We start from the raw sequence: 21,495 nt of genomic DNA on the forward strand, positions 1-21,495 counted from the left end.
ATAGCGGTCCGTCCATGTCAATAGGGGCGTGCTCTCTCTGTTGTCTCCTTAAGTCCACGATCAGCTCCTTCATTTTGTTGACATTGAGGGAGAGGTTATTTTCCTTGCACCACTCTGCCAGGGCCCTCACCTCCTCCCTGTAGGCTATCTCGTCACTGTTAATCAGGGCTGCTACTGTTGTCGTCTGCAGACTTCATGATTGAGTTGGAGGCATTCGTGGCCACACAGTCATGGGTGAACAGGGAGTACAGGAGGGGGCTGAGCACGCACCCTTGTGGGGCCCCTGTGTTGAGGATCAGCGTAGTGGAGGTGTTGTTTCCTACCTTCACCAGCTGGGGGTGGCCCGTCAGGAAGTCCAGGAGCCAGTTGCACAGTGCAGGGCTCAGACCCAGGGCCCCGAGTTTAATGATGAGCTTGGAGGGTACTATTGTGTTAAAGACTGAGCTATAGTCAATGAACAGCATTCTTACATAGGTATTCCTCTTGTCGAGGTGGGATGGGGCAGTGTGCAGTGCAATGGCAGTATGCAAATTGAACTGGGGTGTGGACATGAAGTTAGGGTTAGGGTCAGGGTTTGGTTTAGGGTTAGGGTTAGGGTTAGGGTTAGGCTTAGGGTTGGGTTTATGGCTAGACTTAGGGTTGAACTGGGGTGTGGACATGAAGCTAGGGTAAGCTAGGGTTAGCTTCATGTCCCTAACCCTAACCGCAAGCCCGACCCTAACTCTAACCCTAGCTTCATGACCACACCCCAGTTCAACCCAAACTCTAACCCTAGCTTCATGACCACACCCCAGTTCAACCCAAACTCTAACCCTAGCTTCATGACCACACCCCAGTTCAACCCTAACTCTAACCAAATGTTTAACCCTCACCCTAACCCTTTTTATGATACAAATGTAGTACAGACTGTGACAATATTCAGGTGGAAAATAATTGTATTTGTCTTGAATATAAGTAACAAACATTAACAAAACCACATTTTTCACCATACTATAGACTGTATCCACCAGCTTGGCTGATCAGCATGCAAGCTGATTTTAAGCACAAAAATCCATTACAGATAACAACCACACATAGAGTGCTGTATATCCACAATGAACAGTTTTTCCTTCACCACCTCTGTAAAGAGTTGAATGTTGCATCAACAATTGATTTCTTCTCACAAGACGTATATACAAAAGCTTCACAAAAAACCTGAACATGTGTAGTTATTGTCGAAGATGCATGTTTAGGGAAGAGAACAACATGGCTGCTCAGGGGGATCAGTAATGACAGCAGTCCTGGGAGTCACTCATAACTAACTATTCAACTAGTTTATAAAGATAGTTGATGTGTAATAAGGATTTGGATGATCTGGTGTAAAGTAGTGCACCACATAGAAAAATAGGGGCGCCATTTTGGATTGACCCTTGAGTGCTCCAGATTGCATTACCAACTTAAAACAAGTCAGACGATGTAACAGTGTGACAGGGTGCCTGACAGGTGCCCATTCGGATTTTTATTGAGGACCCCAATTCATTCAGATCAAGCGTTAACCGGCGATAGCTCACACCTGTTTTGGATGTTTTGTTGGTGACGGAGGGGGAACAGCGTTAGCGCTGTCAAATCAACAAGCGGCACCTGGCACATACCTAAAGCGGACATTGCCATCGGCGACATGGAGTCGCTATTAAAAGAAATCCCATGCAGCCTTGTTTACAAGTTGGAATACTGGAATGCGAGATGTAATCTACACCTCGAATAGGCTGATAGAAATCCTCATTTGTTTGTTTAATGATTTTCAGCTTGAGCGTCATTATTTCTATATAGTCTATACTTTCTCATTCTGAACTTCTAACAGAAGTGTGACAGCTGTGGCTTCCTGACAATGATCAAGAGCAGCTGCGATTTGACATCTTCAATGCAGTTCCACCTCCGACAGTGCCAAAACATCAGCTATGCAGGTGTCAGCTATCGTCAGTTAACGCTTGATCTGATTGAATCTAGGCCTTAGTGCTTTTCAACATAACATTGTCATCTCAATTCATCTTTACTGTTCAAGATTTAAATGCAAACATTTTAATTCTAGATGGGCCAAATTGTATAATACACACACGTGTACACGTGAGCATGCCCCCCCTCTCTCTCTATCTGACTGAAACAGAACTATACAACAAACCAGCATGCATGAACTGGTAAACAATTATTTTAGAACAGCAGTAGTTAAAGGAGAGAATTCAGTTGATTTTAACCCAACTACATTCTTTAAACTATATTCTATAAAGACATTTCAGGAAGAAGTACAGTATTACTTGGGTTGATTCATTTAAATACAATGACGAGAATCGCTGTTATTGAAAGAGCAGAAAATAATTTTATTTCTAAATATATGCACAAAGCCATTAACGTCTCTTCTTATCATCTACCACAACCACACATCTTTGTAGCTTTCAACATCTTTGTAGCGTTTAGAAGAGGTACCACAGCACAGTCCAAACAGTGATTAGACCAAAGCATGACAACTCTGTCAGCACAAAGGATTAGGGATCCAGTGTTGTATTGTGTCACACAGGGTGGAGTCTCTTATAAGGTCAAAGTTCAGGGAGTACTGCTTCCGTCCGGGTCTTGGATGGAGGCTGAAATAGATTAATGCCATTAAAGCTTTGGTAAAAGGCTGAGAGATGGGCCTGGAGAAATGGAACCACTCTAAAATTCATAGAGTTATGGATGCAAGGACTTAAAACTACTGTATAAATTATAGTTTTAGGGCTCTATTCAATACGGCTTGCAGAATTTCAGCTTTACGCTGTGATTGAAATTTAAAAGGCAATGTTCCCGTTTTAGCTGAGACTGCATTCACGGTAAATGCTGCATATGTCGGCTCAATCGAAAATCACCTTTACATTTCTATCGTGGAATCTGTAACGCTTCAGCTTTCCAGACTGAACAGAGCCCTCGAGCCCTTAAACATGTTTTGAGGCTATACAGTGTGTCTTTACATTTAAATTGTTTAGAAACATTGTAGTAAAGCAAGCGTATATTTTGGGTTCTGATGGGGTACGACAGTTGAACTAAGTTAATGAGGCATTTATATGTTAAACTTTTCAAGAATCAATGGGTGGATATGATTAATCTATAAATCTGAAAATGGATGTAGCGACTAAGTAAAGGATTAGGTTACATTAGGATACATGGTGTAACCTGATGCCAGTTAACCTGACTGTAGTAACTACAATGTTACTATGCAGGAATAAGAGAAACTTCATGTAAAGTCTTACCGAATGTTTTTGTTTACACATAGATGTAAGTTAAATAATCCAATGGAGAAATGTACCTGTTAAGTCTCTAAACCGTCTCTTTGCTTCTGCCCTTTCTTCTGAATCGAAATACCACACGGTTATAGCATATCTGGAACAAAGCAAAATTCTGAATTATTATTATTATTACATAATTACATTACATCTTCTTTAGCATTTTATGAAAATCTAACAGTGTCAAGAAAGTTAACTGAGAAATGTCTTCTGTATAATAATAACAGTATGATACATTCAACAGCAAATTCAGACATTTTTGCATATGAATGAACAGAATAATTATCAGTATAATAACAGTATGATAAATCAAACAGACCTTGTTGCATATGAAGGCTGCACCTCATGTGGATTCCTTCTATCTGACCAAAAGAACAGCAGTCTGTCAAACAGGGGCTCAACATCTACAACGTAGGATTTGCCTTCGGGAAAAATGCGAAGAATTCCTCCATGCTCCTGCCAAAATAACAAAGACACATTGTTTATTTCAGCTTTACAGAATAGCAAGTTGAGCCATAAGAGGCTTGCTCTGCAATTTACAAAGATCATAAGCCAGAGGGGGTTATAATAAACAGTGGACGGCAATATCTCACATTTTCATTGTCTCTAAAAAATAAACCATAAATATGACAAGAATTTTGATGGTATAAACGGAACCGAACAATTAAACTGACAGTACAGTGACTGTCTTGAAAACCAAACTGTAATCTGAAAGGACTGTGGGTAATTGTGTGTATCCCATAGTAAAAAACATATAAAATGTCATAAGAATATGTACGAATTTAAATATATAATTGGACAGCAAACTCTTAGTTTATGAGACAAGTTTAAACCTAGACGTTTCGGCCTTCAATTACCTTCTGCAGAAGACCATTGAAGGCCGAAACATCTATTCTTTCAACTTATCGAAATAAAACAAATATTTTTTTATGGTGAGCGAGCGATGCGCCTTTTCCTCTCCAATGATCTCTACACATTTTTTAGGTTGCACCTCTACTCGCGTTGGTTGAGCACCATCTACTTTTTTCCGAAATTAAATATATGCAAAATTATGTCATAAATATGTTATAAATCTGCAGCTCACCTGGGGGTTCCAGTTTTTGTTGAGGTAGTAGATACAGGTGATGCAGCGACCGTCAGCGTTGGGATTGTCCACATGTTTCACATATCCTGTCCCTTTTCCTGGATAACACGCCACCATCGCCTGAAACAGACAAAACAACCCACAAAACATTAGTTCTCAGTCTGTTACACATTATCATTTGTATACTCGCTGATCATGTGACAATATGTGACATGATAACTGTAGTGTACACCATTACAGAAGCCTTTTTTGTGAGAAAATATTTGTGGAAATGCCTTGACTATATTCTAAGAATACAGAAATAGTTTCTGCAAATCAGAGATAAAAAATATAACATGAAGACATTTATGGGTTAATATCTTGGTTGCAGAACATTTCCTGTAAGCGTTGTTTGGGGAGGGAGCGTTGTGGTTTCAGCAGAACTGGCCTACGTGCATTCAGTCAGCATCCAAGGAAGCACAATTAACCAAACTGTGGTAATCTATCTTGTGATAAGAAAGCCAAGAAAAGCCCTCAAAGCAATGCAGATGAAGAGACGTGTGGTTCCGACCAGGGGTGGGCACATTGGGTCAGATAGAGGGTTTACTAGAGGCCAAGTGACATTCTGTCATGTAACATTTCATTTGGGCATCAGATATGGAACACAAGTTAAGGCTAGTACGTGTAGACACGAAGGAACGTAATCGGACAAGGATTTATTTGTTTAATAGGTGTACAGTGCCTTTGAATTAGTCCATATTTTGTTTTGTTACAGCCTGAATTTTGAAAATGGATTAAATAAATAGAAATCTCACCCATCTACACACAATACCCAATAATGACAAAGTGGAAAAATGTTTTTAGAAGTTGTAGAAAATGTATTGAAAATTAAATACAGAAATATCTAACTTACATAAGTATTCACACCCCTGAGTCAATACTTTGTAGAAGCACCTTTGACAGCGAACACAGTTGTGAGTCTTTCTGGTTAAGTCTTGTGATGGAAAATTTTATCATGGGAAGAGACAGCCTTGAAAATGTTAATCTTGTCTTTCGTGTCATCACTTCAGATTGGTACTTTATGCATCTAAGTTTGACTGTGACCTCTCCAACTTGCTGTTAATAAACAATGATTAATTTAAGATTGATTTCAAGTGTCCCATGTGTAGAATTTCTACAACATTCTCTAAGAGCTTTCCACACCTGAATTGTGCAACATTTGTCCATTATTCTTTTCAAAATTCTTCAAGCTCTGTCAAATTAGATCATTGCTAAACAAACCATTTTCAGGTCTTGCCATAGATTTTCAAGTAGATTTAAGTCAAAACTGTAACTAGGCCACTCAGGAACATTCCCTGTCTTCTTGGTAAGCAATTCAAGTGTAGATTTGGCCCTGTGTTTTAGGTTATTGTCCTGGTGAAAGCAGACTAAACCAGGTTTTCCTCTAGAATTTTGCCTGTGCTTAGCTACATCCCGTTTATTTTTTATCCTGAAAAACTCTTAACGACTACAAGCATACCCATAACATGATGCAGCCACCTGTCACGGTTTTCTTCCTGGGATGAAGGAGAGGACCAAAATGCAGCGCGGCTAGTGTTCAACATGTTTAATTAGATCAATAAACGGTAACACTAATACAAGTAACAAAATAACAAATGTGAAAACCGAGACAGCCCTAGTGCAGACAAAACACAGAGACAGGAAACAATCACCCACAAAATCCCAACACAAAACAAGCCTCCTATATATGATTCTCAATCAGGGACAACGATTGACAGCTGCCTCTGATTGAGAACCATATTAGGCTGGACACAGAAACAGACAAACTAGACACACAACATAGAATTCCCACCCAGCTCATGTCCTGACCAACACTAAACAAGCAAAACACATAAGAACTCTGGTCAGGACGTTACAGTACCCCCCTCCTGAGGTGCGGACTCCGAACGCACCCCTAAAACTCAAGTGGAGGGTCTGGGTGGGCATCTGTCCGCGGTGGCGGCTCCGGCGCAGGACACCACTCTACCACTGTCTTTGTCCCCCTCCTTAGCGTCCTTTGAGTGGCGACCCTCGCCCCCGACCTTGGTCTAGGAACCTTCACCAAGGCCCCCCCTAGATAGAGGAGATAGCTCAGGACAGAGAGGTAGCTCAGGACAGAGAGGTAGCTCAAGACAGAGAGGTAGCTCAAGACAGAGAGGTAGCTCAAGACAGAGCGGTAGCTCAAGACAGAGAGGTAGCTCAAGACAGAGAGGTAGCTCAAGACAGAGAGGTAGCTCACGACAGAGAGGTAGCTCACGACAGAGGGGCAGCTCCGGACTGAAAAGCAGCTCCGGACTGAGTGGCAGCTCCGGACTGAGTGGCAGCTCCGGACTGAGTGGCAGCTCCGGACTGAGTGGCAGCTCCGGACTGAGTGGCAGCTCCGGACTGAGTGACAGCTCATGACTGGAGGGCAGCTCATGACTGGAGGGCAGCTCATGACTGGAGGGCAGCTCATGACTGGAAGACAGCTCATGACTGGAGGGCAGCTCATGACTGGAGGGCAGCTCATGACTGGAAGGCAGCTCATGACTGGAAGGCAGCTCATGACTGGAGGGCAGCTCATGACTGGAGGACAGCTCATGACTGGAGGACAGCTCATGACTGGAGGGCAGCTCATGACTGGAGGGCAGCTCATGACTGGAAGGCAGCTCATGACTGGAGGGCGGCTCATGACTGGAGGGCGGCTCCTGACTGGAGGGCGGCTCATGACTGGCTGGCGGCTCTGGCAGCTCCTGACTGGCTGGCGGCTCTGGCAGCTCCTGACTGGCTGGCGGCTCTGGCAGCTCCTGACTGGCTGGCGGCTCTGGCAGCTCCTGACTGACGGACGGCTCTAGCGGCTCCTGACTGACGGACGGCTCTAACGTCTCGGGACAGACGGGCGGCTCTAATGGCTCGGGACAGACGGATGGCTCAGACGGCGCTGGGCAGACGGATGGCTCAGACGGCCCTGGGCAGACGGATCGCTCAGACGGCACTGGGCAGACGGATGGCTCAGACGGCACTGGGCAGACGGATAGCTCAGACGGCGCTGGGCAGGCAGGCAGCTCAGACGGCGCTGGGCAGACGAGCAGTGCAGGCGGCGTTGAGCAGACGAGCAGTGCAGGCGGCGTTGGGCAGACGGCCGACTCTGACCTGCTGAGGCGCACAGTAGGCCTGGTGCGTGGTACTGGGCTGGAGACACGCACCATAGGAAGAGTGCGTGGAGCAGGAACAGGGCACACTGGACTCTCAAAGCGCACTATAGGCCTGGTGCGTGGTACCGGCACTGGTGGTACCGGGCTGAGGGCACGCACCTCAGGGCGAGTGCGGGGAGAAGGAACAGTGCGTACAGGGCTCTGGAGACGCACAGGAGGCTTGGGGCTTGGTGCGTGGTGCCGGAACTGGAGGCACTGGGCTGGAGACACGCACCACAGGGAGAGTGCGTGGAGGAGGAACAGGGCTCTGGAGACGCACTGGAAGCCTGGTGCGTGGTGTCGGCACTGATGGTACTGGGCTGGGGCGGGAAGGTGGCGCCGGATATACCGGACCGTGAAGGAGTACACGAGTTCGTGAGCACCGAGCCTGCCCAACCTTACCTGGTTGAATGGTCCCCGTAGCCCTGCCAGTGCGGCGAGGTGGAATAGCCCGCACTGGGCTATGCTGGCGAACCGGGGACACCATTTGTAAGGCTGGTGCCATGTACACCGGCCCGAGGAGACGTACTGGAGGCCAGATATGTTGAGCCGGCTTCATGGCACTTGGCTCAATGCTCACTCTAGCCCGGCTAGTGCGGGGAGGTGGAATAACCCGCACCGGGCTAAGCACACGTACAGGAGACTCCGTGCGCTCTTCCGCACAACACGGTGTCTGCCCGTACTCTCGCTCTCCACGGTAAGCCCGGAAAGTTGGCGCAGGTCTCCTACCTGACTTCGCCACACTCCCCTTTAGCCCCCCCCCAATAAATTTTTGGGTGAGCCTCTCGGGCTTCCAGCCGCTCTGCCTTGCTAGCGCCTCATAATGCCGCCTCTCCGCTTTTGCTGCCTCCAGCTCCGCTTTGGGGCGGCGACACTCCTCTGGCTCTGCCCAGGGTCCTTTACCGTCCAGAATTTCCTCCCATGTCCATTCCTCCTGGTACCGCTGCTGCTGTCGCTGCTGCCTGTTTCCACGCTGCTTGGTCCGAGTTTGGTGGGTGATTCTGTCACGGTTTTCTTCCTGGGATGAAGGAGAGGACCAAAATGCAGCGCGGCTAGTGTTCAACATGTTTAATTAGATCAATAAACGGTAACACTAATACAAGTAACAAAATAACAAATGTGAAAACCGAGACAGCCCTATCTGGTGCAGACAAAACACAGAGACAGGAAACAATCACCCACAAAATCCCAACACAAAACAAGCCTCCTATATATGATTCTCAATCAGGGACAACGATTGACAGCTGCCTCTGATTGAGAACCATATTAGGCTGGACACAGAAACAGACAAACTAGACACACAACATAGAATTCCCACCCAGCTCATGTCCTGACCAACACTAAACAAGCAAAACACATAAGAACTCTGGTCAGGACGTTACACCACCACTATGCTTGAAAATATGGAGAGTGGTACTTAGTAATATGTTGTATTGGATTTTCCCCAAACATAACACTTTGTATTCAGGACAAAACGTGTTTTTTTTTGCAGTATTACTTTAGTGTCTATTAGCTTAGTATTGTGGAGTAACTACAATGTTGTGGATCCATCCTCAGTCTTCTCCTATCACAGCCAAGAAACTCTGTAACTGTTTTATAGTCACCATTGGCCTCATGGTGAAATCCCTGAGCGGTTTCCTTCCTCTCCGGCAACTGAGTTAGGAAGGACGTCTGTATCTTTGTAGTGACTAGATGTATTGATACACCATCCAAAGTGTAATTAATAACTTCACCATGCTCAAAGGGATATTCAATGTCTGCTTTAGGTGCCCTTCCTACCAATAGGTGCCCTTCTTTGCGAGGCATTGGAAAACCTCCCTGGTCTTTGTGGTTGAATCTGTGTTTGAAATTCCATTCGTAGCTCTCCAGGAACCGAGTTAGAATTAAAACCTACAGGAGTGTAGCTCTCCAGGAACCGAGTTAGAATTAAAACCTACAGGAGTGTAGCTCTCCAGGAACAGGGTTGGAGTTAAAACCTACAGGAGTGTAGCTCTCCAGGAACAGGGTTGGAGTTAAAACCTACAGGAGTGTAGCTCTCCAGGAACAGGGTTGGAGTTAAAACCTACAGGAGTGTAGCTCTCCAGGAACAGGGTTGGAATTAAAACCTACAGGAGTGTAGCTCTCCAGGAACAGGGTTAGAATTAAAACCTACAGGAGTGTAGCTCTCCAGGAACCGAGTTAGAATTAAAACCTACAGGAGTGTAGCTCTCCAGGAACAGGGTTGGAGTTAAAACCTACAGGAGTGTAGCTCTCCAGGAACAGGGTTGGAGTTAAAACCTACAGGAGTGTAGCTCTCCACGAACAGGGTTGGAGTTAAAACCTACAGGAGTGTATCTCTCCAGGAACAGGGTTGGAGTGAAAACCTACAGGAGTGTAGCTCTCCAGGAACAGGGTTGGAGTGAAAACCTACAGGAGTGTAGCTCTCCAGGAACAGGGTTGGAGTGAGAACCTACAGGAGGGTAGCTCTCCAGGAACCGGGTTGGAATTAAAACCTACAGGAGTGTAGCTCTCCAGGAACAGGGTTGGAGTTAAAACCTACAGGAGTGTAGCTCTCCAGGAACAGGGTTGGAGTTAAAACCTACAGGAGTGTAGCTCTCCAGGAACAGGGTTGGAGTTCAAACCTACAGGAGTGTAGCTCTCCAGGAACAGGGTTGGAGTTAAAACCTACAGGAGTGTAGCTCTCCAGGAACCGGGTTGGAATTAAAACCTACAGGAGTGTAGCTCTCCAGGAACAGGGTTGGAGTTAAAACCTACAGGAGTGTAGCTCTCCAGGAACAGGGTTGGAATTAAAACCTACAGGAGTGCAGCTCTCCAGGAACAGGGTTGGAATTAAAACCTACAGGAGTGTAGCTCTCCAGGAACCGGGTTGGAATTAAAACCTACAGGAGTGCAGCTCTCCAGGAACAGGGTTGGAATTAAAACCTACAGGAGTGTAGCTCTCCAGGAACCGGGTTGGAATTAAAACCTACAGGAGTGTAGCTCTCCAGGAACCGGGTTGGAATTAAAACCTACAGGAGTGCAGCTCTCCAGGAACCGGGTTGGAATTAAAACCTACAGGAGTGCAGCTCTCCAGGAACAGGGTTGGAGAGCCCTGATATAGGGAATAGGGTGACATTTGGGACAAAGCCTAGCTCTAATCTAACACTGTAGCGTGAGGCTATATTTATGATGGGTTGAATTTATATGGTAGATATACAGGATATGAACATTCCATTCCAGCTAAACATTGGAAATACAATGTAGCGTTTTGCAACAAAACCCATCTTAATACACATCTCAAATCTATGAATAAAAAATCTGAGAACAGTAATATTTTACACACACATAAAGGTACCCATAAGCATTCATTTTTGATGAAAAAAAACACAAGTGAAAAATTGGTGGATATAGCGTTTTGGAATAAACCCTTCATCTTATCCAGCGATTTTCAGTTTCTCCAGGAAGAGTCCATATTAGGTTCCTCAAAGAAGAATATCCCCAGACACGAAAACAAAAGGATAATATAATGACCATAAAAATAGCATTGGAATCGTGTCATGCCAGCAACCTAACAATTTCACAGCAACCTTTAGACTATTCCTTCAACAATCTCTCTCCTTTGATTGTTGAACGATCACTATTATGCACACACCTACATAATAAAGCTGTAATAAAATGCCTCTTCTGGAGCAACATCACAAGGGTCTTATCTGATAAAGTGATCCTTTAGTTTATTTGCACCGCAGCATATTTTCTGTCGGCACATACTGAGGAAAGGAGTATTATGACGCACCCAGTGTTTACTGTCTACAGTGGGGGCACGTATGCACGTACACCCAGTGTTTACTGTCTACAGTGGGGGCACGTATGCACGCACACACAGTGTTTACTGTCTACAGTGGGGGCACGTATGCACATACACCCAGTGTTTACTGTCTACAGTGGGGGCACGTATGCACACACACACAGTGTTTACTGTCTACAGTGGGGGCACGTATGCACGCACACCCAGTGTTTACTGTCTACAGTGGGGGCACGTATGCACATACACCCAGTGTTTACTGTCTACAGTGGGGGCACGTATGCACGTACACCCAGTGTTTACTGTCTACAGTGGGGGCACGTATGCACATACACCCAGTGTTTACTGTCTACAGTGGGGGCACGTATGCACGTACACCCAGTGTTAACTGTCTACAGTGGGGGCACGTATGAACGTACACCCAGTGTTTACTGTCTACAGTGGGGGCACGTATGCACATACACCCAGTGTTTACTGTCTACAGTGGGGGCACGTATGCACGTACACCCAGTGTTAACTGTCTACAGTGGGGGCACGTATGCACGTACACCCAGTGTTTACTGTCTACAGTGGGGGCACGTATGCACACACACACAGTGTTTACTGTCTACAGTGGGGGCACGTATGCACGCACACACAGTGTTTACTGTCTACAGTGGGGGCACGTATGCACGCACACACAGTGTTTACTGTCTACAGTGGGGGCACGTATGCACGTACACACAGTGTTTACTGTCTACAGTGGGGCACGTATGCACACACACACAGTGTTTACTGTCTACAGTGGGGGCACGTATGCACACACACACAGTGTTTACTGTCTACAGTGGGGGCACGTATGCACGAACACCCAGTGTTTACTGTCTACAGTGGGGGCACGTATGCACGTACTCACAGTGTTTACTGTCTACAGTGGGGGCACGTATGCACGTACACACAGTGTTTAATGTCTACAGTGGGGGCACGTATGCACGTACACCCAGTGTTTACTGTCTACAGTGGGGGCACGTATGCACGCACACACAGTGTTTACTGTCTACAGTGGGGGCACGTATGCATGCACACACAGTGTTTACTGTCTACAGTGGGGGCACGTATGCACGTACACCCAGTGTTTACTGTCTACAGTGGGGGCACGTATGCACACACACACAGTGTTTACTGTCTACAGTGGGGGCACGTATGCACGCACACCCAGTGTTTACTGTCTACAGTGGGGGCACGTATGCACGTACACACAGTGTTTACTGTCTACAGTGGGGCACGTATGCACACACACACAGTGTTTACTGTCTACAGTGGGGGCACGTATGCACACACACACAGTGTTTACTGTCTACAGTGGGGGCACGTATGCACGAACACCCAGTGTTTACTGTCTACAGTGGGGGCACGTATGCACGTACTCACAGTGTTTACTGTCTACAGTGGGGGCACGTATGCACGTACACACAGTGTTTAATGTCTACAGTGGGGGCACGTATGCACGTACACCCAGTGTTTACTGTCTACAGTGAGGACACGTATGCACGTACACACAGTGTTGTCAAAGAAGAGTGAAAACATATGAAGCAAGAGAAAGGAGGAGTGGGAGGAGGGGGAAGTCCACACAGAGCAGAGCTGGCAGGCTGCCAGGATGTTGAAAGTTTAATGACAGTGCTACGTGTCCAGCATGAGCCAGCAGACGCAACATAGCACTGCTAGGTCTACAGGCCTCTCTCCCTCTCTTCCATCTCTCTCCCTCTTCCTCCCTCTCTCCTTTTCCCTATCTCTCTCCATATCCCTCTATATCCCGCTCTCGTTCTCTCTCTCCCCCTCCAACAGTGAATGACTCCTCAATCAGTCCAGACAACAGACAAATTAACAGGCTGTGTGTCAACCAGCTAAAATACTCTTTTGACATGGTTTCAGCTTTGTCGCCTTTTCTTTGTAATGATATCTTATGAGGAAAGTTGTGTCTTTAGAATCCACTGACATTTGTTATGTTTGATCAAAACTGCTTCCAAATGTCAACAAATAAAACATCTCCACTGAGCAGTTAAATCAATGAAAATAGTGTTATCAAATAAACAAGTGACAAAGATACTGCAGCACTCAACCGTCTATAAATCCTTCTTTAACATGAATAAATTACACATGATCATTTGCTGCTGTTATTTACACATTATCATCTGATAAATGGTTTGTCCACATAAGGCTGGGAGCAGGATCCAGTGATGTGAGAAAGGGAGAAGGGTGTTGGGCTGTGGGTGGTGGTGGGATGTGCAGTACTGACTGACACTATGGCCGAGTCTGGTGTGTTGCAATGTAGTATAGTGTTCACACGCTATTTCCTGCTTGAAACTCTGATTTTCTGAGAGTACAAACAGCTATAGGCAGTGTGAGGAGTCACGTACCACCCATCACTTCCACTGCAATCAGCACAACATACATGTGTTTGCATCCCCTGTTGACTGCATATAAGATCAAAGTTACTGTGAATAGATTGTGGGATTGCCATGGCTCTATGCAACAACGCTTTACAAAGCCCTGCAAAATATGTAATGAAGTATGTTTACAGTACGTAAACAATTGATCCAACTGTAAGCCTACACTTTGAGGCTCACAATTATTACAAATATATGATGATAAAAAGGGGAGTATTAAATTCACAAAACGGTGGCAATCCAAAGTTCACTGACAACATTTTAAAAAGTTGACTGATATGCATTAAAAAAGTATATAATTCAGAATGCATAGGCCAACTCTTAAATGAATAGAATAGAATAAAATATTAGGACATAAAAATCCATATAGCCCAATAGTTGTGTTTTACATTGACAGGGGTGCAGTGGAAAGGGTCGAGAAGTTCCTCGGTGTCCAAATCACCAAGGACTTAAAATGGTCCACACACGCGCACTGTCATGAAGACCTCGTGGGACCTCAAATCCTCAAAAAGTTATACAGCTGCACTATTGAGAGCATCTTGACGGGCTGCGGACATCCCAGTACATCACTGGGGCCGACATCCCTGCCATCCAGGACCTCTATATCAGGCGGGTTGAAAGGAAGGTCCAAAAATCGTTGAAGACTCCAGCCACCCTAGTCAAGCGTCGGCTGGAGTGGTGTAAAGCTCGTCGCCATTGGACTCTAGAGCAGTGGAAATGCGTTCTCTGGGGTGATGAATCACGCTTCACTATCTGGCAGTCCAAAGGACGAATCTGGGTTTGGCAGATGCCAGGAGAATGCTACCAGCCCCAATGCATAGTGCCAACTGTAAAGTTTGGTGGAGGAGGAATAATGTCTGGGGCTGTTTTTCATGGTTCGGGCTAAGCCACTTAGTTCCAGTGAAGGGAAATCTTAACGCTACAGCATACAATGACATTCTAGATTATTCTGTGCTTCCAACTTTGTGGCAATAGTTTGGGGAAGGCCCTTTCCCGTTTCAGCATGACAATGCCCCTGTGCACAAATGAGGTCAATACAGAAATGGTTTGTCAAGATCGGTGTGGAATAACTTGACTGGCATGCACAGAGCCCTGATCTAAACCCCATCGAACACCTCTGGGATGAATTGGAACGCCGACTGTGAGCCAGGCCTAATAGCCCAACATCAGTGCTCGACTTCACTCATGCTCTTCTGGCTGAATGGAAGCAAGTCCCCACAGCAATGTTCCAACATCTAGTGGAAAGCCTTCCCAGAAGAGTGGAGGCTGTTATAGCAGCAAATGGTGGACCAACTCCATGATTTTGGAATGAAATGTTTGACAAGCAGGTGTCCACATACTTTTGGACATGTAGTGTATGTACCTCTTTCACTTCAGTATCCCTGCACATTGTAAATATAGTATTGGAACTGACCCTGTATACAGTATAGCTTACTTACTTCTCATGTTCTTCTTATTTATTGTGTGTTTTTGTTCTACCTTATGTTATTTTTACTACTACATTGATAATAATTACTGATTATGGTTGGGTTTAGTGCTTGCAAGAAAGGCATTTCACTGTATTTGTGCACATGACATTAAAAGTTTACATTTGACTTGTTTTAACCCCTTATATATAAACAGTACATTTGTAAGAACATCATATAGACCTAGGCCAGAGTCTAACATGTTATATAAAGTTTAGGTCATATAATAACAATATACATATTTCTTCCATCAATAATACGTTTAGAGGTGTGTCCACAACTGTAGAGTTTATAGTAATGTAGTACTGTACAGGCCTACTAAATTAGCTCTGTCGTCAAAACACCATGGACACGCTCAATTTACGCAAAACTGTCGCACAACTTACCTTCGATCTTTCTCGAATTATACTTTTCCCAAGTCGACCGATGCAAAGAGAAACCAACTTATCGATTAATGTCAGAAGGAGGTGAATAGCCTCGCACCTCCTTTCACCTCCATTGACCCAGGCTATCTTATCTCCTCTAATGTTCCTTTTGGAGACCCCCAAAGGGCCAGGACCAGCCAGCTGTCCATCCTGCAGAACTCCAGAGTAGTGCATCTCTTTCACTTGGTTCAAAACAAAGTGCCCAACCAATTCTCCTAGAAAGTTGTCCACGTAAAAGAATCCTTGGTCCAGTAGAGATGGGACAATCTGGTCCATGGCTAACCGCTCCAACTCTGCGTCCATTACATGTTGCAGAAGAGGCATTTTGACGATTTATGAAGAATTTAATGCAGCTTAAATCAGCTCCTAAAGTTGTTACTGCAACTGCATGGTAATGTCAGTGCATCAGGGTATGGTTCACTGATAAATATGTATCAACAATGCACCCCTTCTCGCTCTCAGAAACGACTAGATTCAATTCTTAAGAAATGAAATGTCACAGAAGAGTTGTGTTCTGCAGCAACTCTAAACTCCAAACTATAAACAAGCTGCGAATGAGGCACCTGGATATAACTACGGAACGTGCAAGATGTGTTGTAGCACCAGAGGGGCGGAGGGAAGCAAGGACATTCATTCATTCTATTGAACTGACTCAGAACGCCTACGCACGATCACAGACGATTAGGACTACATTTACGCCTATAAATGCATATTATTCTATATGCACAATTACAAATAATACAAAAGATAAACGATGAATATCCCTCATTTTAAATTTGGGCGTCAAATTAAAGTGATCGTTTAAAATTGTGTTTTTCATTAGGCGAATGATAAAATACAGACGTTTATAAGTAGATACACATTTGTGTAATTGACCTTTGCACAAACATCTTCAATGCAATTTATATATAAAAAATAAACATATATATATATATATATGTTTATTTCTGTGCGCGTGCGTTAGGAGTGTCCCCCGCCATTGAGGATTCCACCAGGCGCATGTAGCCCTCTTGAAGCCGCTCGCTGCACGTCCTCTCCATTAAGGTAAACATGACCATGGCAAAGTGCCACAAACCCCGACTTTTGCATCCCCGTGAAAAGTGTCTGGGTATAATAATAATAACAATAATAAATACAAAATATAAATAATTTATTGAAGTATTTATTATTACTCAGTAATTGTGTATAATTATAGAATGGTGTCAATTTCTAGGCTAAGAAATATCAATATGAGCCCAAAGACAGAACAGGTAAATTGAATCAAATATGAATAGACAGTTTTTTCCACCTGTTGCCCTAAGGAATAGGCTATATATCCTAAACTAACACATGCATAATTTAACTCGGTTAATATGAGTGATTGTGCATTAATACCAGTCCGTCCTGATTGGGTAAAATACTACTAACCTTATGCCTCCCTTTAATTTTGTAGCTTCCCAGTTTACCGTCGGCATAGGTGATGAGTTTATCCATCCTTGTCAATAGAAAGCCAAGGTTTTCACAACCTGTTTCAGTCCCTTCCACTCACGCAATTTTATCACCTCGAATGGATTTATTTTTGCCAAAGTTTCCACCTGCAAGTTCCCCATCTTGCATCTTTCCACCTTGGTGAATGTGTCGGACTTCTTGTAGAACGCGCTCTCCAATTTTGTTTCCGAGAAAATTGTCCACAATGCACAGACCATATGAATTCATACTAGGCACAATATATTGCAAAACTAATTTGTGAGGGTTAAGTCTTTAGTCTTTAGTCTTTAGATTTTGGCCTGTAACTGCGGGGTCTTCTGAGGCCACTCGGCAAGACCCCCTCCCTCGACTTGTCTTCATCATTATTAACAGTGATTTTACCCTTTGAGGACACTTCCAAACTGTGGTCATCCACTGCAATATTGTTCATTTTGAGGGCTTTTCTTTGAAGACAAGAGTCCCCGCTAATTGTTCTTCTCCTAAAGTAGTCCAATATCTTCTGACTGAGCCATTTGATACTTGTCGCGTCAGTATACTCAATTGATAGTGGGCTCGTTTGAGTGGTAAGGCTGAAGTAACCGACTGCAGTCGAAAGTCGAGGAGTGAAGTCAGGGGAGGTGCATCTGCGACACCCGAAAGTCTGGCGCTAATGTGGTTTTCCAACAGCAAGACTCAGATCAACATGACAGTGTTGTCATTGTTAATACACGTGTATCTTTATAATGTCGAATTAAACATCCCTCCTACAGCCATATCACACACAAACTGAACACAAATGTGTGAGAGACTATCAAATATCACATTCATTTGTAGTCACTAGAGTCTACATGAACAACCTGTTCAAAGACTAGAAGTAACATAGTAAACGAAAATCCGGGACTCTCAAATGAATATGCTGTGTTATGTTTGGTATGGTTACATAAAACAGAAGGTTACTTAAGGCAAAAACGGAAGGAGGGTGGTTGGTCGAGGTGAATGGGTGGGCATATAACACAAACATCTAGCAACCCAAAGGGTGTGTGTTTGAATCTCATCACGGACAACTTTAGGATTTTACCTAAATAGCAACTTTGCAACTACTTACTACTTTTTAGGGACTTTTTTTGCAACTACTTAGCATGTTACCTAACATTTCCCCTAACCCTAACCTTAACCCTTTAACCTAACTCCTAACCTTAACCCTTAACCCTGAACCCCTAGCTAATGTTAGCCACCAAGATAACGTTAGTGTTAACCACTTTTCAAGAGGCTGAATGTATCTTACCGGAGAAAGCATCCGAGCGTATGTGTAGCCCATCTATCTGATGCTGTCTGGTCAAAAAGAGTATAACTTTGTTGCCGCCGTAGCATTGAATGCAACAGAAGCCAGCGAGCATTTGGCCTCCCTTGGTAAAAAAATTAATAATAATAATAGCCAATCAGTGTTAAACTAATCTGAGTGAGCTCAACTGTGAATGGTCCTGGTGGACAAAAAAAAAACTGTCAAGGGAAGCCAGTTTGGATTTGTCTTCACACCAATCACATCAAAAGCAAAACGTCATTGACAGAATAAACTTGAATTGTTGCATCTCGTTATGTTGTTGTCCTTGGTGGCTAGCTAGCTAAAATTGTCCCTTTCCTAAATTAGCCATGGATGGAGGTAGGGATTTGGACTTGTGATTTTACTTAATTCTCCGTATTGGCCAATGATTATAATGGCGATTCTTATTCAACCATAAAGACATACATTTGGCTAACAAAGATGCGCAGGGAGAGAGAAACAATAGCCTATGTGAACTTTGATTTTATAATCTTAAATGTAAAGCAGATTTAATTTCATCTCCCTAATCATAAGAGCCATTTAAAGAACAATGCACATGATCATGGATTAATAACATAACTCTTATCAGAAGGGATTTTGGACCTGAACTGCCTTGGTTCTAAAAATGTGTTTCATTTCTCATATTCAGATGTGATAAATGTATTCCTCATTAAAGCTCACAATATAGAATTATGCATAAATTTTAAGAGGCCTTATAAATGCAATATTATATTTGGAGGTTATTTATACAATAAAACAACTAAATAGAATACTTGAAAAAGACTGAGGATGATTTGACAAATTCTCATAACATATTTTCATTCCTGAAAATCTGTTTTAAACTGCAGTGCTATGGATGAAATCTGTGTTTCTTAACTTTTGCATTCAATCACTATATAAATTCAAATGTACAACCATCCGAAACCTGATGTAGATAATCAACCCATATACGATTGACAGACAGGCTAACAGATCCCCTAAATTTTTCTGAGCTGACAGAAAGAATACTGTATTTGATTTCTGAGAAATGCATGCCTAGCCTACGTGAGACTACCTGCTGCAGAGAGTAACACGAGTCCTGCTTTATAAACTTGTTTTGGCAAGCTGGTACTTCTTGCTGGGTGTTGTGTCACAGAGTAAAAAACAGTGAAATATTTTCAAAAGATATATTAACTTCATTTGTCTTCATTGTAGACCTATGCAAGGAATATAGATTTAGGTCTTAGTTTGTCTCTCAAATTTCATATGATAAACAGTCAACAAGCAAAATAAAGTGGAGGAAACATCCAACAGATAATTGATAACAGAATGAATGGAGCATAGGACATTTGGGAACATAGAATAGAATAATATTGTGTACATATCCATAGCCTACTGTAGCCTACATGACTAAGACAGTCTGAGCACAACCTTATAGGATACATACACACTTTAAGGCTCTGGCCAAGAATTGAAAGTTGAAAGCAAGTCAGGATGGATTCTTCTGAGAAGGAACTGAACAGGGTTGTGCCCAGTAGGGCGCACCATAGCAAAACGTTTTACAACAGAACACAAAAAGCTGTGTTCTTATCGTACAAGTTCAGGCAGTACCTCTCGGTTTCGAAATAGTTTTCTCCCTATACTGAACACGACCTAACACGACCCAAGAGAGTGATGTGAAGGGTGAACAGGTTTTGTTTTCCACAAGCCTCCCTCACCAACAGCTGAACTGTTGCTTCAGCTCACAGGGAGCTTAATTCTAGTTGCAACGCTGGCAGGCTGAGCACTTTATTTACACTAGACCTGAGAGGAGCAGTACAAACTCCAGGCAACGTGCAGAGTGTGTACGTGAGAACATCGTCACTCCCAAGCTTAAAAAGTAACCAGCTGCTATTTTAATTTCGAGCCTGTGCCAGTGTGTTGAATTTGGCCATTGGTTATTCCTTATTACAGCCACTCCCACCGACCTTTTGATTGACAACTGAGTGGCAAGCTAGGCATATGAGGAAATAATTTAAATAGTTATGTCATTGCCTTCACATCATTCATGATGTCATCTTTCACACAAACCAGATAAGATATTTATGTGACACAACACTAAATCTTTATTTCAACAATATATTGACTTTTAAGATGAAGATCACTTTAATGGTCAATTCCACACATGGACTAACTGAAATTTGACTTCCCCTTCCCCTGCCAACATACTGACTCAACTCCAGCCACTTTAATAATGGGAATTGATGGAAATTTATGTAAAAATGTATCACTAGCCACTTTAAACAATGCCACTTAATATAATGTTTACATACCATACATTACTCATCTCATATGTATATGTATATACTGTACTCTATATCATCTACTGCATCTTGCCATCTTTATGTAATACATGTATCACTAGCCACTTTATGTTTATATACCCTACATTACTCATCTCATATGTATATACTGTACTCGATACCATCTACTGCATCTTGCCTATGCCGTTCTGTACCATCACTCATTCATATATCTTTATGTACATATTCTTTATCCCTTTACACTTGTGTGTATAAGGTAGTAGTTGTGGAATTGTTAGGTTAGATTACTCGTTGGTTATTACTGCATTGTCGAAACTAGAAGCACAAGCATTTCGCTACACTCGCATTAACATCTGCTAACCATGTGTATGTGACAAATAAAATTTGATTTGATTTAACCCCTCCAAAAGACACACATACATGTTTTGGAGGTCCGGGGGGGCTGCCAGACTGGGAGCTGTTGTTGTTGTGGGTGAGGGGGTTAAGTGCCTTACTCAAGGGCACAACAGCAGACAATGGCATCTAGGATTATATATCAGCAACCCTCTGGTTGCCAGCTCACTTCCCTTCCAATGTTTCCCGTCCGGTTGCTGGCTCGCCTCTCTAACCGCAAAGCTACCTTCCGCGCTTACCACCTGCTTCTTCCAAAGCAGAGTAACAGACAAGGAATCATGGAATCATGAATGAATGGCAAGTACCGTATTCCATTTCTTAGGATGTTAATTAACTATACTCATTTCTTACTCAAGACTTTTCTAGATGTACAGGAAATGGCAAAACAAG

At 43.6% G+C, this 21,495-nt stretch overlaps 1 protein-coding gene across 2 annotated transcripts; it reads right to left on the reverse strand.

The window, feature by feature from the left end:
- Positions 1-917: 917 nt before the first annotated feature.
- LOC120023647 (prolyl hydroxylase EGLN3-like) lies at positions 918-17,705 on the reverse strand. Of its 2 annotated transcripts, none has more exons than XM_038967698.1 (5): positions 17,071-17,705; positions 4,375-4,494; positions 3,610-3,746; positions 3,314-3,387; positions 918-2,615 (listed from the first exon to the last, which is right to left on the reverse strand). In XM_038967698.1, the coding sequence occupies exons 1-5, from the start codon at positions 17,134-17,136 to the stop codon at positions 2,578-2,580; spliced, it is 435 nt and encodes a 144-aa protein (XP_038823626.1). In that variant the 5' UTR covers positions 17,137-17,705; the 3' UTR covers positions 918-2,577. The 2 variants fall into 2 exon arrangements, with proteins under 2 accessions (XP_038823626.1, XP_038823625.1); XM_038967697.1 differs by lacking the exon at positions 17,071-17,705 and adding an exon at positions 15,625-16,256.
- Between the last annotated feature and the right edge of the window lie 3,790 nt (positions 17,706-21,495).

The sequence above is a fragment of the Salvelinus namaycush genome, chromosome 28, assembly GCF_016432855.1.
Source record: "Salvelinus namaycush isolate Seneca chromosome 28, SaNama_1.0, whole genome shotgun sequence".
Classification (NCBI taxonomy): Eukaryota; Metazoa; Chordata; class Actinopteri; order Salmoniformes; family Salmonidae; genus Salvelinus; species Salvelinus namaycush.

Bases quoted from the DNA above. Each gene is read 5' to 3' on its own strand.
- LOC120023647 (XM_038967697.1), bottom strand. From the start codon at position 15,987: ATGCCTCTTCTGCAACATGTAATGGACGCAGAGTTGGAGCGGTTAGCC. The intron at 3,747-4,374 runs GTGAGCTGCAGA...TTATTTTGGCAG, and splicing joins ACAAAAACTGGAACCCCCAG to GAGCATGGAGGAATTCTTCG. The intron at 3,388-3,609 runs GTCTGTTTGATT...GCTTTGTTCCAG, and splicing joins CAGCCTTCATATGCAACAAG to ATATGCTATAACCGTGTGGT.